This window comes from Mesocricetus auratus, unplaced genomic scaffold (genome assembly GCF_017639785.1).
Source record: "Mesocricetus auratus isolate SY011 unplaced genomic scaffold, BCM_Maur_2.0 Super-Scaffold_100004, whole genome shotgun sequence".
NCBI classification, from domain to species: domain Eukaryota; kingdom Metazoa; phylum Chordata; class Mammalia; order Rodentia; family Cricetidae; genus Mesocricetus; species Mesocricetus auratus.
The window spans coordinates 88,553,462-88,574,126 of record NW_024429189.1 but is presented as its reverse complement, the minus strand read 5'-3'; the positions used below and the strand labels follow the sequence as shown (position 1 = coordinate 88,574,126).

Genomic DNA, 20,665 nt, shown 5'->3' with positions numbered 1-20,665 from the left:
TGGGTTTAAAGCTGCAACTAGGTAGTAGAGCACTTGCCTAGTATGTGCGTACCCTGGACTCTGTCCTCCACACCTGAGCAGACAGCATGTTCCCCAAGCGGCATTCTCAAACTTGAGTGTGCATGTAAAAGAAGTCTAAATCAGAACCCGCAATCTTCACAGCAGTATGACAGCGGCTGCTGTTACTCACCTATTCTTTGAGAAGTAGAGCTGTCTCAGATCATCTCTGGTGGTTCTTTGTGCACAGAAAGGATAGTTCTAACAATCCTGTTATTGAAAACTGTTGACAATGATATAAAAACTTAACAAGGATATCCGCTTATGAGGGTACATGCCTTTCTTTCATCCCAAAACTCAGGAGGCAGAGGCAGGCAGATCTATGTGTTGGAGGACAGCCTGGTCTACATAGCAAGTTCCAGGCCAGATAGTTACTTGGAGAGATCCTGTCTCAAAAAACAAACACAAAGAAGAAAAAAAAAAACAACAAAAACAAAAACAAATAAAATGATAAGTCTGTGAGGGTTAATCTTCACTGTCAACTTGACTGGATTCAAAATCATGATGGAAATATACCTCTGGATGTGTCTGAGGAAATTTCTAGAAAGGTTTAACTGAAGAGGAAGGACCCACCCTGAATTTGGATAGAACCGTCCCATGGGCTAGTATCTCTGGATGAAAAAGAGAAAGCATGCTAGTACCAGCACTCATCCTTTTCCACTTTTTCTATGACCACACCCCTGCCACATGCTTTCCCTACTATAATGGACCCTGCCACCTTGAACTATGAGCCAAAATAAACATTTCCCTCCTTAAGTTGCTTCTTGCAAGATGTTCTGGTCACAGTAATGAAAGTAACTAATATAAAATCCAAAAGGAAGAAAATTACAAGGTGAAACTACACTTTAAACTTTAGTCATGACTCGATGATGTTTACCCTCTGGAAAACAAAGCTGAATGAAAGTAAGAATACTGATAATGTTAACTGAGTATATAAATAGAAATGGCAGTAAAAGTCATAGATATACAGAACTCAACACAGCATTTTAAAAAACTGGACTCTTTAAATAAAGGGAACTTAAACCAGCCCACTCTTAACTCCCTTGCCCATCAGTTCTCTTGTTCTGACACTGAATTCTAGTAGGAGCTCTTGGACTCCATATTGATGGCTGTGTGGAAAACATGGGACTGACCCAGAACCCCTGAATGTGGGTATCAGTGAGGAGGCCTAGGTAATCTATGGAGCCTTGGGTAGTATTTACCCATGCCACAATATGGGAGGCTCTCTCAGCCGGGACTCTTGGGGGGAGGGCCTAGGCCCTGCCCTGGATGAAATGACAGTTACTAGAGATCCACCATGGAGGGCCTCACCCTCCTTGGTGATGGGAGTGGAGATTGGATGGGGGACTGGGAGCCCTGGTGGGAAGGGCGGGGGAGGAGTGGAGGGAGAGGGAGCTGGGATTGACATGTGAAACAAGATTGTTTCTAACCTAAATAAAAAAATAATAATAATAAAGGGAACTTAAAACACAAAGGCCAGCTTTACACTTAAAAAGAAAAACATTAGATTTAACATTTTAAACATTATCAGAAATGCTGATTTTAGTAATTTAAGAATCATGAAAATAATTCTATAAAATAATTTCCACAACTGGTATTAAGTTTCTTTACAAATCTGTATAAAAAAGAATTTATTGAATGAATGAGCAAATAGTAGCAGAAAGCTACAAAATGAGAAGTACCAAGCACTTACAATGTAGAGACAGGTGGGTCTTGGTAAAAGATAAATTATCTACATACAGTAATAGTTGAAAACATAGGGCTTGGGGAGACATCTTAGTGGATAAAGTGCTTGCTATGTAAGAGTGGGAACTGGAGTTCAGGTTCCCAGCATCTATCTGACAACTACAGGTGACCCCAGAACATAGGAAGACCCCTGAGGCATGCTGGACAGCTAGATGCGACTGATCCAGTTTCAGCAAATAAAGTAGAGAGCAATATAGGAAGATACCTCATGCTAATTTCAGGTCTCCACATGCATGCACATACATGTGCCAGTACCCTCGTGCAAATGCATATACACACAAACACAGGTTAAAACAAAACAATGAAAAAAAAAGCCTTCTAGTTTGAAATATTTCAACAAGAAATAAGGTAAATATACTGTATCAACTTATCTTAAAGAACAACAATTTCAAGGAGAATCATAAGATTAAGAGCTAAGGAATTATGGAGTCTTGGATACAAAGATTAAGACCATGATTAATATTTATACAGTATACGACATAGGTTTTTTTTTTTTTTGGTTTGCTTTTGTGACAGGATATCTCTGTGTAGCTTTGGTTGTCCTGAAACTATCTCTTTAGACCAGGCTGGTCTGCAACTCAGAGATCTGCCTGCCTTTGCCTCCTGAGTGCTGGGATTAAAGACCCAGCCACTACTGCCTAGCTTGGAGACAGATTTTTTTTAAGTAGTAGTGAACAATCTCAATTCAGCATAAATTAATTTTTCTGAACTGTTAATTAGAACTTAATAAGCTGGGGCTCAAGATATAGAGACCCAGCCTCTATAAGGTGTTGGATTTAACCTATAACACCTCAAAGAAAAAGAATATAATAACTGTAAGTAAAAACTTTTAAAGAAAAAAACCACAACCCTTTTAAACTTTAAGAATCAAATTCATACAAAACAGTAGTTTTCAAACTCAGAGACTCAAGATAAATGTACTAATTAGAAATGACAGACAGGTGAGTGGCTCAGAGAGTAAAGGAGTTTTTTTTTTTTTTGTTACATAAGATGCAATCTGAATTCAGTCTGTAGAACACAGAAAAAGGTGGAAAGAGAAACAACTCCACAATGTTCTCCTCTTAATTCCAGTACATCATGCTCTACAAATATGTCTTCATACATATAAAATAATACTTTAAAGGAACTGATGAATGTAAAAGCTTCATCTCTACTGGCTAGCTAGCTTTCATAGTGCTGGAAGGTGCTATGCAGGCTACTGGAGGAGAAAATTCATTCTCAATGTTATCCAAGCTGTGAACTCTGTGAGCTAGTATAATGAATAGTCTGGCAAGACAGGCCCACTGGAGCAACAGCGTCATCAACAGCATGGGTGTAACTACTTCCTAACTAAACGTAAAGTCTGTTCCATAAGAGGAACTCATACCTGGCAATATTATTGGGGCCAAGAACTTGTGGCTACATAGGTCACAGGCCCTACAGGAAAACCTACAACTAACATTGTCCTAAACACAGTATTAAATCAACTCCCAATGGCTTATTACTATAACCCCAGACAAATGCATCTCTCAACCCTCATCGGTGAAGCTCCAATTTGTAGCAGATTGTGATGAATAACATACTCACAAATGGTCAAGGTACAGAGAACCAGAGGGAGCAGAATACACAACCCTAAATAGACATCTGTATCAGACCACTTCCTCCCAAAGATCAGAGATCATTGTGGATGATGGGGAAAAAAGAGTGTAAGAGCCAGAGGAGACAGATGACTACAAGGAAACTGGCTTCTGAACAAAACAGGGCAGCTATACATATGAACTCAGAGCGGCTGTTGACAGCATGAACAGATCCTAACATGGAGAGGACAAGCAGGTATCAAGTCCCACCCCTAGTTGAGGAACTCTTGGCAAATGGTAACTGCTGGGAAAGGGAGAGATCAGTTTTCCGTAAGAATGTAGTCCCATGAAAAGTCAATCACACTTCAGTAGAAGGCTACATACATGCATGCATGCATACATACATACATACATACATACATACATACATACACTCGGCAACATGAAAGATAAAATTGGGTGGATAGGGAATGAAATGGATCTGAAGAGTATTGGGAGGTGAATACAATCAAAACACATTGTATGAAATTCTCAAAAACACTAAAATTTATTATTACTTAAAAGAAAACAAGACCGTACTTTGTAGCCTTGGCTGGCCTAGAATTCACCCTGAAAACTAGAAAGGCAGTGGGCGGTGATGGCACACGCCTTTAATCCCAGCACTGGGGAGGCAGAGGCAGGCGGATCTCTGTAAGTTCAAGACCAGCCTGGTCTAACAAGAGCTAGTTCTAGGACAGACTCCAAAGCCACAGAGAAACCCTGTCTCGAAACCCCTACCCCCTCCCAAAAGAAAACTAGAATGGCCTAAAAAAAAAAAATCACAGAGATTTGAGTGTCCCTGCCTCCTAAGTGTTGGGATTAAAGGCATGTGCCACCACCCCTACCCCCCACAAAAAGTTTTAAGATAATTTACTATGTGAATAATTGACCACAAGGACTATCCCCATCCTGGCTGTTCTTAGCCAAGTTGACACAGCCACAGTTATCTAGAAAAAAGAAACTTCAATCTGAGGAAGTGCCTCCATCAGATTGTCTGAAACCACTTTTCTTTTCTTTTTTTTTTTTTAACTAATGACTTACTTGGAAGTTCACTGTGAATAATAAGAGCACTTAATATCCTTACACAGAACAGGGCTACACAGAGAGACCCTGTCTCAAAACACAAAAAAACAGAGAGAGGGAGGGAGGAAGGGGGGGGGGAGACTGCAGATGGTATAGCTAAGGGTTCTAGCGTTGAGTACATATAGAAAGCTAGTAGCTATAGTATCCCCAATATAAGAAACTCTTAATGAAATTCATAAAGAATAAAAAAGAAAAATAATTTCTTATAACTTAACAACAAAAAATACAATTTTAAAACTGGGCAAAGGACTTAAAATGGACATTTTTCCAAAGTGGTATACAAATAGAACACCAAAAGGAGCTCAGTCTTTTTTTTTTTTTTTTTTTTTTTTTGGTTTTTTTGAGACAGGGTTTCTCTGTATTGCTTTGGAGGCTGTCCTGGAACTAGCTCTTGTTAGACCAGGCTGGTCTTGAACTTACAGAGATCCGCCTGCCTCTGCCTCTCCAGTGCTGGGATTAAAGGCGTGTGCCACCACCACCTGGCTAGGAGCTCAGTCTTAAGGGACACAAATCAAAACCAAAAGAATGGAAACATAGGATGCCAGTGCAAGGCCTGGGTGGGACCCCCAGCCACGAGGACAAACAGTGGGGTGGCAGGACACAGAGAGAGGCAGGGACGGCGGAAAGAATAAGTGTTGCTTGGGGTTGGGGAAACAGAAGCTTTTTTTCTTGAAGATAGGGTTTCAATAGTTCAGGCTGGATTTGAACTCACTATGATTACAAGTATGTCTGGTTTTATGTAGTTCTGACAATCAAAGAATCAAAGATAGGACAGGGCTTCCTGTGTGCTAGGCAAATATACTACCAGCCGAGTCATGTCCCCTGCTCTGGAACTCTTCCATATTACAGGGAGGAATGTATTAATAAAATAGTGCAGCTGTTATGGAAAACAGCTTGGCAGTTACTCAAAAAGCTAAACATAGATTTATGTGACTCAGCAATTCCACATCTAGGTACATACCCCAAAAGCAGAAAACAGGTGTGTGAATCTTCATGATAGCAATCCTCATAATAGTAAAAAAGTAGACGTAAATCAAGTGCCCATCAACAGATGAGTAAACAAAATACATCTATAAACTGATTGTTATAAGGAACAAAACAGTGATACATGCCAAGAAGCCAGGTACTAAAGGGCACCTTCTCATTTGCTATGACCTTGAAGCTCAGATCCTCCTGCCCCTCTCTCTCTCAGATGCTGGGCTCACAGGAGTGTACTACCACACTTGGTTTAAGGTCACATATTTTATGACTTTATTTATTGACATATCTACAATAGCAGATTAGTGGTTGCCAGAGGCTCTTTTTTTTTTTTTTTTTTTTTTTTTTTGGTTTTATGAGACAGGGTTTCTCTGTATTGTTTTGGAGGCTGTCGGTCCAGCCTGGCCTCGAACTCACAGAGATCCGCCTGCCTCTGCCTCCCCAGTGCTGGGATTAAAGCGTGCGCCACCACCGCCTGGCTTGCCAGAGGCTCTTAAGAGAGAATAGGGAATGACAATTTCATGGGCTCAGGATTCTTCTGGCTACTCTTCCAGAGGATGAGGGCTCAATTCTCAGCACCCACATGGTGGCTTACAACTGTCTGTAAACTCCAGTTCCAGGGAACCCAGAACCTTCTGGCCTCTGTAGGCACATGCACATACATTTGCACATACTTTACTCTTAAAATATACATAAATAAAAAATCAATCAATCAATTAAAGAAAATACATAAATAAATAAAGCCTCCAACCAGGAAAGGCACCAGAGTAGGATAAACATTGAGAAATAACCCAGAAACAGCTGACCTGACAGGGGTTAACTCTTGAATCCCAGGCTGATGCCTGGGAATCCAGCATGGGACTGATCAAGACCCCCTGACTGGGGGTGTCAGTAAGGAGGCCTAGGTAATCGATTGAGCCTTGGGCAGTAGATCAGTATTCATCCCGAGTATACACATGGACTTTAGACTCCCATCCAACAATGTGAGATGCACTCTCACCCTGAACTCTTGGGGGAGGGTCAGGGCCCTGCCCTGGATGAAATGACAGACTGTGGACACCTCCCTGGGGAAATGAGGGGATATTGGGGGTGGGGGGTGGGGGAGGGCACGGGAGGAGGGGAGGTAAACAGAAAAAAAAAGAAAAAGAAAAAAAAGTAAGTTATTAAAGGGTAATATCTGAATTATTCTAAAATGTTTGATGTAAGTAATAGAAAAAAATCTATAAAACTTTCAGAGTAAGTGGCTAAAAAACAAAACAAAACAAACCATACAGAGTATATACCAGGAAATCATTAAAATAAAATTCCTCACATAAAACAATATAGACAGCCAGGCTGCTCAGCAGGCTAAGGGGATCATGTGAGCCCTGTGAAGTGAATTCCTATTCAGGTCAGCCTGGGCAATATGTTGAGATCCTGTCTCAAAAATAGTTTTAAAAAACAGGCCATCAGAAAGTGGGGTTGGAGATTAAACCAAGGGTCTTGTATATGCTAGAGAAGTGTGCTACTATTGAACTATCCCTCCAACCCAACCAAAGAATCATTACATTCTCAATATCCTCTAAGAGATTAAAAAAAATCAATGTGGACAGATCACAGGACAACAGATGACATTAACTATCTGCAGTGACACTGTAAAACTGCTCTAAAGAAGAATGTGAGGACATAACAGCTGCAAAGCCGATCAAGTTCTCGACTCAGTCATTTCATTCTTTGAACTACACTTGAGGAAATGCTCAAAAGTAGGGGGAATAAATAATCTGGAAAAAAAGAAAGACATAATCATGACTACTAAAGTAAGACAGTGTGAAAAAATATGAATAATAAGAGTGAAAGGCAAAATGGAATATAGACATTAAAAGTGTGGAGGTGGGGCTAGGCAGATGGCTCAGTGGGTAAATGTATGCTCAAGTGTGAAGACCTGAGTTCAAACCCCAGGATTCCTGTGAAAGCCAGATACATAACACAAGCAAAGGTACTCCTATGGGTAGATGGGAGCAGAGACAGTTCCCAGAAGTTCAAGAGCCAGCTAGTCTGGCATATAAAGTAGAAAAACAACAAACCAGCACCTATCCCAAACAAGGTAAAAGGTAAGAGCCAGAGTGGAAAATGAGTTTGTTCAAGTTGTCCTCTGGCTACTTAAACACTGTGGCATATGCCCCCCCAAAGATGTACACATACAAAGAATATGTATGTATTTGTGTGTATATTTAATGACACATACACAATTATTGGTTAAGGGGGTTGGAGAGATACCTCAGCAGTTAAGATGGCTTCTCTTCCAGAGGACTTGGGTTGAATTCCCAGGACCTACATGGTGGCTCACAACCACCTGTAACACCTGTTCCATGGATCTGACCCTCTCTTCTCTCCTCCACAGGAACCAGGCGCACAGTACCCATACATACACACAGGTGAAACACCCATACACATAAAATAAAATCAAAAGATCAAAAGGTATGTAAAAGAGCTGGTGTAATGGTACATACTTGTACCACTCAGGAGGCTGAGATGGGAGATAACTATAAGTTCTAGGTCATCCTGGGCTACACAGTAAGACCATGCTTTCATTACCCCACAAAGTGCATATAACAAATAATGTCAAGTGAATTTAACAGTGCTTTGAGGGCTTGGAGAGACAATGAGTGGTTTAGAGCAATTGCTACTCTTACAAGAGACCCAGGTTCAGCTTCCAGCACCAAAACAGTGGCTCATAATTGCCTGTAACTCTAGTTCTAAGAGGTCCAACATCGTCTTCTGGCCTCCAAGGGCACTACATGTACATGGTACATACACATAAATGTAGGCAAAACACATTTTTTTCTTAAAAAAAAAGTGACTGCAGTACTTCATATACATTAATGATACGTAGAAAATAATTTAAGGCTCAGTGGGAGTCCACCCAAGATAAGTTTGTAATTTTCTAGCATTTACAGATATTCTTTACCTACAGATTGATCACATAGATATAAATACAAATCAATACTAGCAAAAAATTCTTTCTATAGAATCAATGTTATATGAATCTAGGTGACAAATTAAGACACTTTATTTTGTTATCATTGTCGTCATCATCATCATCATCATTTGGCTTTTCAAGACAGGGTTTCTCTGCGTAGCCCTGGCTGTCCTGGAACTACCTGTAGACTGGGCTGGCCTCAAACTCACAGAGATCTGCCTGCCTTTGCTCCCTGAGTGCTGGAATTAAAGCCATATGCCACAATGCCTGGCCCTATTTTGTTATTAGAAACTGCTTTTTTTAATCTGTGTGTATGTACATGCCTGTGCTTGAGTACATGTGTGATGTGGCACATGCATGTTGAGGTCAAAGGACAGTCTGCTAAAGTAAGTTACCTCTTTTATTCACTGTGTGGGTCCTGGGGATCAAACTTGGATTATCATGCTTGTTAGCAAGTACTTTTACTCACCGAGTTATCTTACCAGCCCTGTTAATTTTTTTCTTTTTCCTTAAGAGAACTGCATATGTCCCAGACTCAACATGTATCAAGGATAACCTTGAATTCATACCTGTTCTACCTCCTAAAGGCTGAGATTATGGGTGTGCACTAACCCTGGTTTATGTGGTGCTGGGAATCAAATTCAGGACTTCATGCTTGATAGGCAAGCATTCTATCAACTTAGATTGCTTAGATCCCCTAGCCCAAACCCCTTTTTAGACAAGGTTTTATTTTGTAGTCCAGGTTGGTTAGCTTCAAATTTGTGATCCTCATGTCTCAGTCTTCAAAGAGCCTAGGAGTATAGGCATTAGCCACTAGGTCCAGTTCTTCAAACCTCCTGTTTGATGTTGTCCTTTGTCCTTGTTGAGATAACTGTTTTTATGCTGTAATGGTTAATTTTGTCACCTTGATAGGCTCTAGACTCACTAAAGAGAATAGTCTCTGGCATGTATGTGGTGGATTATCTAGATTAGACTCTAAATGTGAGTGGTATCATCCATGGGTTGGGATCCCAGGCTGAATAAAAAGGAGAAAGTGAGCTGAGCAAGAGCACTCAGCACTCTCTGCTTCTTAGCTGAGGATGTACTGTGCCCAGCTGCCTCAAGCTCTTGATGACAGACCTTCCTCAACTTGATGGGCTGTACCTTAAACTGTAAGCCAAATAAACCCTTCCTTAAATTGCTTTCTTCAGATATTTTTGTCATAGTAATGAAACTAATGCACAGGCCAATCCACAGTGGGACTTTAAGAAAATATTTTTCCCCAACATATTTAAGTTGTTAACTATGATCTTACAAATAAAACATTATTACATATAATTTTAATCAAGATGCTTAAATATGCTTTAAAATATGGAAGGAAAACCAAGTAATATCTAAACTATAAATTCATGTATACATACATGTAAGTAACTGTTAGAAAACAACAGAAGTATTTGAATAAACTACATATGCTGTCCAGTTCTCAACCCATATGCAACCTATGTGTAAACAATGGTTCTCGGACAGTTGCTACCACAACTGGAGCTGTTACACATTCTGTCTACTCAGAACTGGAGGAGAGAAGAAGCCATTAAAGAAAGCAGAATGGAAAGTACAGTTTAAAGATCTGATGTAAGGGGCAGCTCCTACAGTAAATTCTCTCTGCTACTGTGGGTTTTCCTTGTAGGTTAATCTACTACACAGAATTACATAGATTCACAGAAATTTTAACTTGCCAGAATCAGTTTCTCTGAAGTGACTACACAACACACTTCATTCCACAGTACTATGACTGTGCACACCTACATGAGCCAGAAACAACTGGAGGGAACTGAGGAGGAAGTGATATTGATCCTCCCCTACAGCAGCCGTACAGGTACCAATTCGTCCCAGAAAATGCCACTTTTCAAAACTACCTTCCTGCCCTCCTCATCAAACTTTCCAGTCATTAGACTCACAAAGTGTATTTTATCTTATTTCTCAAAAAATTTAAATGCACAAGAACTGAGCATTTTTTTTAAGAAATCAACTCACCTGTAATTTATTAACAATAGTGACCAAGATAAGCCTTTTATAATTTCTTTAGACTAGTTTCTATCCATTTAAAACCTATTTTTTAACAGAATTTACATATTTGTTAGAGCATAACAATGAGACTATAATTCAGGCTTGCAAGCAAATACACTGTATTTAAAGAACTTCTGTTAGCATAGTATTTGTCAATTGATTCTTACTTTGCTTCAATTTGTGGAAATCACTGACTCTGTCCCTGGTGGCCTGCTTTAGTGTGTCTGTTTGAATTCTGGGTTCCCGCTCCAGGTTTGAGCCTGGAATTAAGCGCTGAAGAGGATTTGAAGGGTTCTGTTTTGAAGTACCAGGATTTTCATTCTGGTTTAGTTGTGAATCTGTGGAATAAAAACATCAAATTAAAAGAATGCAATTCATTAATAGAACAATTTCGTGTGACTTGCTTTAGAAAAAATAAACCCATGACCATTTGACCTTGGAAGTTACAGAGCTGGTTTGCTATTAAGCTTTACTAATTTATTTTACCTGTGGCTAAGTATCTCCACCACTGACTACAAGCCTATTTAACTTTTTTGGCATGGGTTTCTACACAGTAGAAATGGCCATCATTTGTTCTCCCACTCTAAATCTAAACAGCTGCTAGAAATCTCTAAGATCTATGTCATCTTTATCTATACAAGGAATCATAATTGTTATCTTCTAATATTTTCTCATCAGCATGTCTTTAATCTCATCACTGTCTTGGCTTTTATTATTATTTTTTTCAGTACTGAAAATAAAAACCCAGCTGGGGGTTGGTGGGGCACACCTTTAATCCCAGCATTTGGGAGGCAGAGGCAGGCGGATCACTGTGAGTTTGAGGACAGCCTGGTCTATAGAGGGGGTTCCAGGACAGCCTCCAACACTATACAGGGAAACCCTGTCTTGAAAAACAAACAGACAAAAAAAAAATCAAAGAAGAGAGAATAAAAACCCATGGTTTTACATAAGCTAGGCAACTGCTTTATTACTGAGCTGCATACCCAGTCCTCTCGACAACTCCCCTCCCCAGCCCCAGCCCGAGTTTCTCTGTGTAATAGCCCTGGCTGTCCTAAAACTCACTTTGTAGACCAGGCTGGCCTTGAACTCAAAGATCTGCTTGCCTCTGCCTCTCAAGTGCTGGGATTAAAGGCATGCGCCGCCTCTGCCATCATCTGGTTTCTACTTTGTTTTTTGACACCATGTCTCAAACTGGGACCTGGAGTCTTCTGATTAGACCAAGCAGGCTAGTTAGTAAACTCAGGGGTAGGACCGTCTCCACCTCCCGGTCTTGGATGGGATTGCAAGTGGCTTTTACCTGGGTACTGAGGGTCACACTTTGCCTGAATGTTTGTGTAGCAAACACTTCAATGATGAGCTATGCCCCTAAGTCCTCCCTTTCTCTCCCCTTTTTTTCTAGTCCTAGTTTTTATATTTTCCTTTTTTATTATCTCCTCACAGCAGCTCCATAATCACATCTATTCTTATGTTGGAATATTACTGTAAAATCAAATTGGTGTTAAAGAGAAAACAAACACATTCCTATATAAAGGGTTTAATAGACATACAAATTTTAAGAAGCTTCTGAGACACAATTCATCTTGAAGAAGGCAAATCTATTTTAGCCTGACAGATATAAAGGGAACATAGTTTGTACTAGACAACAAATAACTCTTGTGATCTTAAGTAAAAGACTAAAAATTTATTAAATAAACACAGTTTATTTGGATCTCTTCATTTAGTTAATTTGAAACAGGGTTTCATGTTAGCCCAGGCTGGCCTCAAACTAGCTATCTAGTGGATGATTGTGGTGGCTGGACAAGAATGGCTCCCACAGGAGCCATTTATTTGAATGTTTAGTCACCAGGGAGTGGAACTGTTCGAAATGATTAGGGGGCGAGTCGGTGATAGTGCACACCTTTAATCCCAGCACTCAGGAGACAGAGGCAGGCAGATCTCTCTGAGTTTGAGGTCAGCCAGGTCTACAGAGTGAGTTCCAGGACACCCAAGACTATTATACAGAGAAACCTTGTCTTAAAAAATCAAAACAAAAAGATTAGGAGGTGTGGTCTTGTTGGAGGAAGTGTGTCACTAGGGGTAGATTTTGAGGTTTCAAAAGTCCATACCAGTTTCAGGCTCTCTACCTGCTGCTGCCGTGGATCATAAATTCTCAGCCCCATGACTGCCTGCATGCTGCCATGCTTCCTGCCATGATGTTTAGAGATTAAGCCTATAAGACTGTAAGCAAGGCCCCAATTAAATGTTGTTGTTGTTGTTTTTTTAAATAAGAGTTGTCTTGGTCATGGTGTCTCTGCACAGCAATGGAACAGTGACAAACAATGATGATCTTGCATTTCTGGTCCTGCTGCCTCTACCTCCCAAGTGCTGAGATTACAGACATGTACTACCACTGTGGTGGTTTGAATAGGATTGGCCTCCACAGGCTTACAGATTTAAATGTTTGGCCATTAGGGAGTGGTACTACTTGACAGGGATTAGGAGGTGTAGCTTTTCTGAAGTAGGTGTAGCCTTGTTGGACAAAGTATGTAATTGTGGGGTGGGCTTAGAGTTTTCACAAGTCCAAGCCAGGCCCAGTGGCTCCACCCTTCCTGCTGCCTACAACTCTAGATATGGAACTCTCAGCTACTCTCTAGCACCATGTCTGCCTGCACGCCACCATGAGCCTAGCATGAGGATAACGGACCAAACCTCTGAACACTAAGTCAGCCCCAATCAGATGTTCATGGTGTCTTTTCACAGCAAGAGAACACTGACTAACACAAACATACTACTCAACATTTATTTTTGTTTAATTGTTGAGATAGGGTCTCACTATTAGAAGCTCAGGCTGGCCTTGAATTTGAGATGATCATCTGCCTCAGTCTCTTGAATACTGGAATGAGCCATCATACCTATTTTAAAATCCATTTCTTAACACATTTACTTATTTGTGTGTGTGTGTGTGTGTCTGTGTGTGTGTGTGTATACATGTGTACACAAATGCTAGCATGTATGAGTAGAGATCACAGAACAACTTACTACTTTTTGTTTGTTTGTTTTTCTGAGACAGGGTTTCTCTGTATTGTTTTGGAGGCTGTCCTGGAACTCACTCTGTAGATCAGGCTGGCTTCTAACTCAGAGATCCGCCTGCCTCTGCCTCCCGAGTGCTGGGATTAAAGGCCTGCGCCACCAACGCCCAGCCTACAATTTATTACTTTTGTAGTTGATTCTTTCCTTCTACCATGTGGGTCCAGGGAACAAATTCAGGTTGCCAGGCTTGGTGCCAAGTTCTTTCACCTGCTGAACCATTTAGTCAGCTTTTGCTTAATTTTCTAATATGGTCTCAAGTGGCCCAGGCTGGTCTTAAGCAACTAGAGGATGATTTTTTTTTTCTTTTTTTCAGTCCTTTAAGACAAGGTTTCTCTGTGTAGCCTTGACTGTCCTGGAACTCATTCTGCTGATCAGGTTGGCCTCAAACTTACACAGATCCACCTGCCTCTGCCCCAAGTGCTGGGACTAAAGGCGTGTGCACCACTGCCCAGGCCAGAGGATGATTTTTAACTTCTGAACACCTCTGGCATACTGGGGTAATACTTTGAATGTGATTGTTCCCTATAAACTCATAGGGAATGGCACTATTAGGAAATGTGGCTTTAGCAGGGTGTTGGTGGCACACACCTTTAATCCCAGCATTCGGGAGGCAGAGGCAGAGGCAGAGGCAGGCAGATCTTTGTGAGTTTGAGGCCAGCCTGGTCTACAGAGTAAGTTCCAGGACAGCCAATGTTATTACACAGAAAAACCCTATCTGGAAAAAAACAAACAAACAAAAAAACAAACAAACAAAAAAGGAAGTGTGGCTTTGTAGGAGTAGGTGTGGCCTTGTTGGAGGAAGTATGTCACTACAGGGGTGGGCTTCAAGGTTTCCTATGCACAAGATAACACCCAGTGTCACTGTCCTTTTATTGCCTTCTGATCAAGATGTGGTCAGCATCATGTCTGCCTGCACACAGCCATGTTCCCTGCTATGCTCCCCACCATGATGATAATGGACTGAATCTTTTAAACTATAAGCCACCCCAATTAAGAACTTCCTTAGAAAAGTTGTCGTGGTCACAGTGTCTTTTCACAGGAATAGAAACCCTAAGATACCTGGTACAAGAAGCATATACCACCACAGCCAGTTCTATGTGATGAAGATAGAACACAGGGCTCTGTACATTCAAGGCAGGCACTCTATCTACCGGGCAACATTCTCAGATCTAAAAGTTCAGCTTTAGATGATTATTTCTCCCCAAACTTTTGCCAATCCCTTAAAATATTAATTTCAAGAATGAATGCTACTTCACCATGCTGCTAAATAGCATGTTCTACTTAACTCTATAGTAACACTTGAATGCTAAGTGAGACTCTATACCTGGAGCCATGTTAGGTGAGAGAGGCTGTCCAGTTGAAAGATGGGAGATTGTTTGATGATTTTCATGTGGAGAAGCTAACACAGGGGGGCTTCTTTAAAGCTACAAGAAAAGACAGATCCATATTATTCTCATTATTACTGTGATTTCTAAAAGCCAAACACCATGAATCGATTTACATTGCAGTAATTCTTATGCTAATTTTTAAAATAATTCTTGCACTGGTATGAGGATGCTAGATACCCTGGAACTGGAGTTACAGACAGCTGTGAGCAGCCATGTGGGTGCTGGGAATTGAACTCAGGTTCTCTGAAACAGCAGTCAGTGTTCTTTTTTTTTTTTTTGGTTTTTTTTTTGAGACAGGGTTTCTCTGTGGCTTTGGAGGCTGTCCTGGAACTGGCTCTGTAGACCAGGCTGGCCTCGAACTCACAGAGATCCGCCTGCCTCTGCCTCCCGAGTGCTGGGATTAAAGGCGTGTGCCACCAATGCCCGGCGCAGTCAGTGTTCTTAATCAACAAGCAATCTCTCCAGCCCCAACTTATCCTAATTTTGTAATCCTTATCCTTGGCATATTAAAAACTGTTGTATGGTTATTATTATTTTTACATAATATTTCTATTGATTATTTGGGAATTTTATTTACATCATGTGCCCCACCTACCTCCCAGTCCTCCTAGGCCCGCCCCCCTAACTCTTGTAATATCTCCCCCTGAAAAAAGGAGAGGAAAAACATCCCCCCAAAACCAATTTGCATTGCCCATACACTCACTGGAGCACAGTCAAACTCCCAGTGGCCATCTTCTTAAAGGAAACAGATTGTTCCCCACCCCACCCCCACCGGCAGAAGTCATTAACTGTAGAATGCTACATTTCAGCATCCTTATGATGATTTTTAATAGTTCTCTTAGATGACTTTCTATCTAGGCTATTACTTTGTGGGGGGCTTGGGGTAGGGGTTGTCACAGAAACCTTCTATGTCCCTCTTTACAACTGTGCATCTGCACTTATCAATACCATTGCAAAAGTAGCTTTCCTTGCTCTTTACAGTCAGTGGGAGCATGGATCCTGGACGTCACATGATTTCTGGTGGCCATATAAACTATAGACCGGACATCCTCATGGTCTCAGGCATCAGCATGTGTCACACACCTCAGCATGGCCTCCTGTGGCAGCACAGACATCCACATGGCCTTCTGCATCAACCTGGGGCCACAGACACCATCATAGCTCCCTTTAGCAGCACAGGCCAAGGACAATATGACCTCAGGTGGCAGTACAGACCACAGATACCCACATGGCCTTCAGTGCCAACTGAAGCCCCATGGGTATCAACATAGCCCTAGGCAGCATTACAGACTATAGACATCTGCCTGGTCCATGGTGATAACACAGGCCACAGACATCAATACCATCGCTGGTTGCAGTACAACTAGGAATCCCAACATGGCCTTTTACAACAGCATAGACCACAGACATCAACATGGCCTCAGGTGGCAGCACAGACCACAGACAGCCTTTGGTGGTTAACACAGCCCCATGGACATCAGCATGGCTTGAGATGGCAGCACAGAGCACAGGCATCTTCATGGACTTCAGTGGTAACATGGGCCATGGGCATAACACAGCCCCTGGCTGCAGCAGGACCATGGACCCAGACATGGCCTCAGGTGACTGCACAGGCCACTCACACCAACATGGCTCTTGCTGCCAGCAGGGCCCACTAACATCAACATAGCTTCTGATGGCAGCACAGGTCACAGACATCTGCACGGCCTTTGGTAGTAACATGGACCATGGAGTCGTCCCCCACCCCCCCATCCCGTATCATCCCCCCACTGCTACAGGACTACTGAAAACCACATGAACCTCAGGGGATACCAATGCCATCTCCAGGAGCACCACGGACCATGAAGGTCTTTCAAGCAAGTCCAATCTAGTAAATGAACCACACTTCATCTTAGACATCCTGTCATTGCTGAGAACCAGGTCGATTGTGCAGCTGGGGAACATGTTCAGCATCTGAGTTCACTCAAGCTCCAGGATACTGCACACCACTTTGTCATTCCTACTCAGCAAGGTCATGTCCCACCCTACCCCCCCATCCACCATAGCCTTTGCAGCCTTCTCTCTCACCTGTCCCCTCCATTGCATCTCTAGTTCTGCCCTCTCTCCAGTGTGTTCTCACAGCTCCATGCCTCCATCTTTCCCATCTCTCCATCTCTCAGCCTCGGCAGCTCCATGCTAGAGGCTGGCCGGGCCAGCCTTATTTAGCAACGACCTGTTTCTGTGGGAGCTCCAGGCCATTGCACATCTCCCTGTCATGGGCACTGGCAACCCCACGGCTCATGGGACATGACCTTTGTGTTTGCAGTCTGCTAGCTGAGATGTGGTGGCAAAGTGCCATGCACAGAACTACTCTGTCTTTCTTTCCTCACTTAAGACTTGCCCTCCCCCCCTTAGTTGTTTCAGAACGACTTAGGGCTCTGCAGACTCCTTTTCTGCTGCCGTGTCACCGCTCAGAACCTCCATGGGTCTCTCAGACTCCTCCGAGCTCTAAAGCAGGAAGTCCCTACCATTTCTGTTTTCCTCCTTTTTTTTTTTTTTTTTTTTTTTTTGGTTTTTCGAGACAGGGTTTCTCTGTAGCTTTAGGAGGCTGTCCTGGAACTCACTTTGTAGACCAGGTTGGCCTCGAACTCACAGAGATCCGCCTGCCTCTGCCTCCCGAGTGCTGGGATTAAAGGCGTGCGCCACCAACGCCCGGCTGTTTTCCTCCTTCTTATATGGTTAATACACTGTACTATCTATTCTGTCTTGCTGACTATCATATTTTAACACAGTCTGGCACATAACAGGCACTCAGCAAAGATTTTATGAATAAACAAACAAGTTGATCTCTTCACACATAATGGCTTACAACCATGAGATAGATCTTTATTTTTTTAACGTATTTTTTTAAATTTAAATTAGAAACAAGGTTGCTTCACATGAGATAGATCTTTGTATATAAATAAGTACAAGTAAAAACTTGCACTTTGCAGATTAGGTAAAACATTAAGAAATTAGTAAGTACCCTCAGTTGCTCAAAAATTTATATTTGCATTTACTTATTTTGTGTAGATGAGTATGTTGGGGGCATGGGGAGGCAAGACACTACAAGCTAGGTTATGGGGATTGAATTCAGAAAATCAGGTGTGGTGGGAGGGGTGCTTTTACCCATTGAGCCATCATGCTGAACCCTCAATTAAAATATGGGTTTTATTTATTTATATATTACGGGGTCTCACACTGTAGCTCAGGTGGGCTTGGAATTCATTCTTCAGTTCAGGCTGGACTCAAATATGTGACTATAACTACTGACCTTGTGCTGAGATTAAAGGTATGAGCCATCATGCTCGACTCTGGAATTTTTGTTTTATATTTCTTAGCCATTCACTTTAATTTTATGTGTATATGTGTGTGCCTGAGTGTATGTATGCCCACCGTGTGGAGGTCAGAAGAGGGGTCAGTTCTCTGGAACTGGAGCTGCAGATGATTGTGACCTGCCATGTGTCCTGCTGGGATCTGAAACCAGACCCTTTACGTGTGGGAAATACTCTTAACCACTAAACCATTTCTCCAGCCCCTGGAATTTTATTTTTAGGATGGAAAATGTTATTTGTGCACAGAGCTTTAACAACAAGAAGGAACTTAAAAGAGTTAGAAATTTCTTCTCTTTTTAAGAAATGAAGGCCAGGCCGGCCAGTGGTGGTGCATGCCTTTAATCCCAGCACTCCGGAGGCAGAGAAAGCTGATCACTTTGAGTTCAGAGCCAGTTCAAAGACAGGCAGAGCAGTTACTCAGAGAACCCTGTTTCAAAAAAAAAAGCAGCCAACAAGGAAAGATTATGATTTTAACCCGACAAGACTCTCTGGCTATCCTGGAACTCGATCTGTAGACCAGGCTAGCCTTGAACTCACAGTGATCTGCCTACCTCTGCCTCCTGAGTGCTGGGATTAAAGACATGCACCAACATGCCCAGTTTGAATACATCATTTCTTATTTGGGCCATCAAATACAGGCAAATCACCTACACTTTCCCTTCTACAGCACAGAAGGCTAATATGAACATGGTGGTATCATGGCAGAAACCACTCTTCACATGAGTGTTCAAGAAGAACCACCCAGTCTAACCAAGCTTTAAGATGGATAATAAGGCCTTTATTGTTTTAAGCTGCTACAATTTAAGGGTGCCTTTTTTTTTTTCTTTTTGTTTTTTCGAGACAGGGTTTCTCTGCATTGTTTTGGAGGCTGTCCTGGAACTCACTCTGTGGATCAGGCTGGCCTCGAACTCACAGAGATCTGCCTGTCTCTGCCTCCCGAGTGCTGGGATTAAAGGTGTGCACCATCAACACCGACTTGAGGGTGTCTATTAAGAACTCATATCCTAGTCTATCCTAACTAGCATATATTACTTGAGTCATTTTTATAATTTGCTTAAACGATTCTATGTCACTTGTTTTATAGTTTCTAAACTTAAGTATACAAGAAGTCTGGCATTTGCTCTGAGAAAAAAACAACACTCAAATACCCAGCGCTGGTTCTCTCATCACTTTGTCACCTTGCTTCCACTACCGTCTGCAATATACAACACACACTTCGGCACACAAAGCAGCTGGAACAACCAACTAAAGCCTTTAGAGAAGAGCACTTCGCCAGGATCAACAGCGTAAGTGTGACTTGCTAATGGACCCAGGGACAGCTTGGTACTGTCTATAAATCTGCTGGTCACTGATGTCCTTAGCATAAATCCTAAGACAGATGGAGGGCACTTCTTGGATTTTTGGGTAAGATCAAGTGCAGAGCCTGGCAGTGGTGGTACATGCCTTTAATCCCAGCACTTGAGAGGCAGGTGAATCTCTGTGAGTTCAAGGCCAGCCTGGTCTACAAAATGAGTTCTGGTATGGGCTCCAAAACTACACAGAGAAACCCTGCCTCAAAAAACCAAATCCAAGAAAACAAATAAAGAAAGAAAGAATAAAATCAAATGCAGAAGAAAGAGAGCGGCATCTCCATTACTAAATACCAGCAATAGTGGAGAGGGTACCTTAACTGGTCTCCCCTGTAATCAGATTGAGGACTATTGTAATTGTGTAACTGTCATCACTGAACCTTCACCCAGTAACTGATGTATTCAGATTCAGAGATCCAAAACTAACCACTAGGCTGAGCTCCCAGAGTCCAGTTGAATAGAGAGAAGAGTGATAATGAGCAAAGGGGTCAAGATCATGTTAGGGAAACCCACAGAAACTGCTGACCTGAGCTACTGGGAGCTCTCTGACTCTGAACAGACAGCTGGGGAACCTGCACAAACTTGCTCAGCCTAGACACAGCGGGGAGAGCCTTGGTCCTGCCAGGTGATGGTACAGACTTCACTGACTCCCCATGGGAGTCCTCACCCTCTCTGAGGAGCAGATAGGGATGGGGTGGGTGGAGTGGGACGAGGAAAGGGAGAGGGAACCAGGATTGGTATGTAAAAAAAAGATAAACAAAATTTTAAAAATTATATTATATTGCTTCCTGTTCAAGAACAAGGTGACTTTAAAAATAAACTATGGAGTTGGGCAGTAGTGGTGTACGTCTTTAATCCTAGTACTTGGGAGGCTGAGGCAGGCAATCTCTGTGAGTTTGAGGACAGCGAGTTCCAGGACAGGTTCCAAACCTACAGAGAAACTCTGTCTTGAAAAACCAAAACCAACAAAACAAACAAACAAAAAAAACCCTATGTTTTAGTTCAGTGGTTCTCAACCTGTAGGTTGAGACCCTTTGGAGGT

General features: G+C 42.0%; 1 protein-coding gene across 1 annotated transcript in view; it reads right to left on the bottom strand.

The window, feature by feature from the left end:
* Positions 1 to 20,665, bottom strand: part of Golm2 (golgi membrane protein 2) — a 76,510-nt gene that overhangs the window by 14,212 nt on the left and 41,633 nt on the right. The window contains 2 exon segments of the mRNA XM_040746164.1: positions 10,632 to 10,802; positions 14,858 to 14,946. Coding sequence (XP_040602098.1) covers positions 10,632 to 10,802; positions 14,858 to 14,946 — 260 coding nt within the window.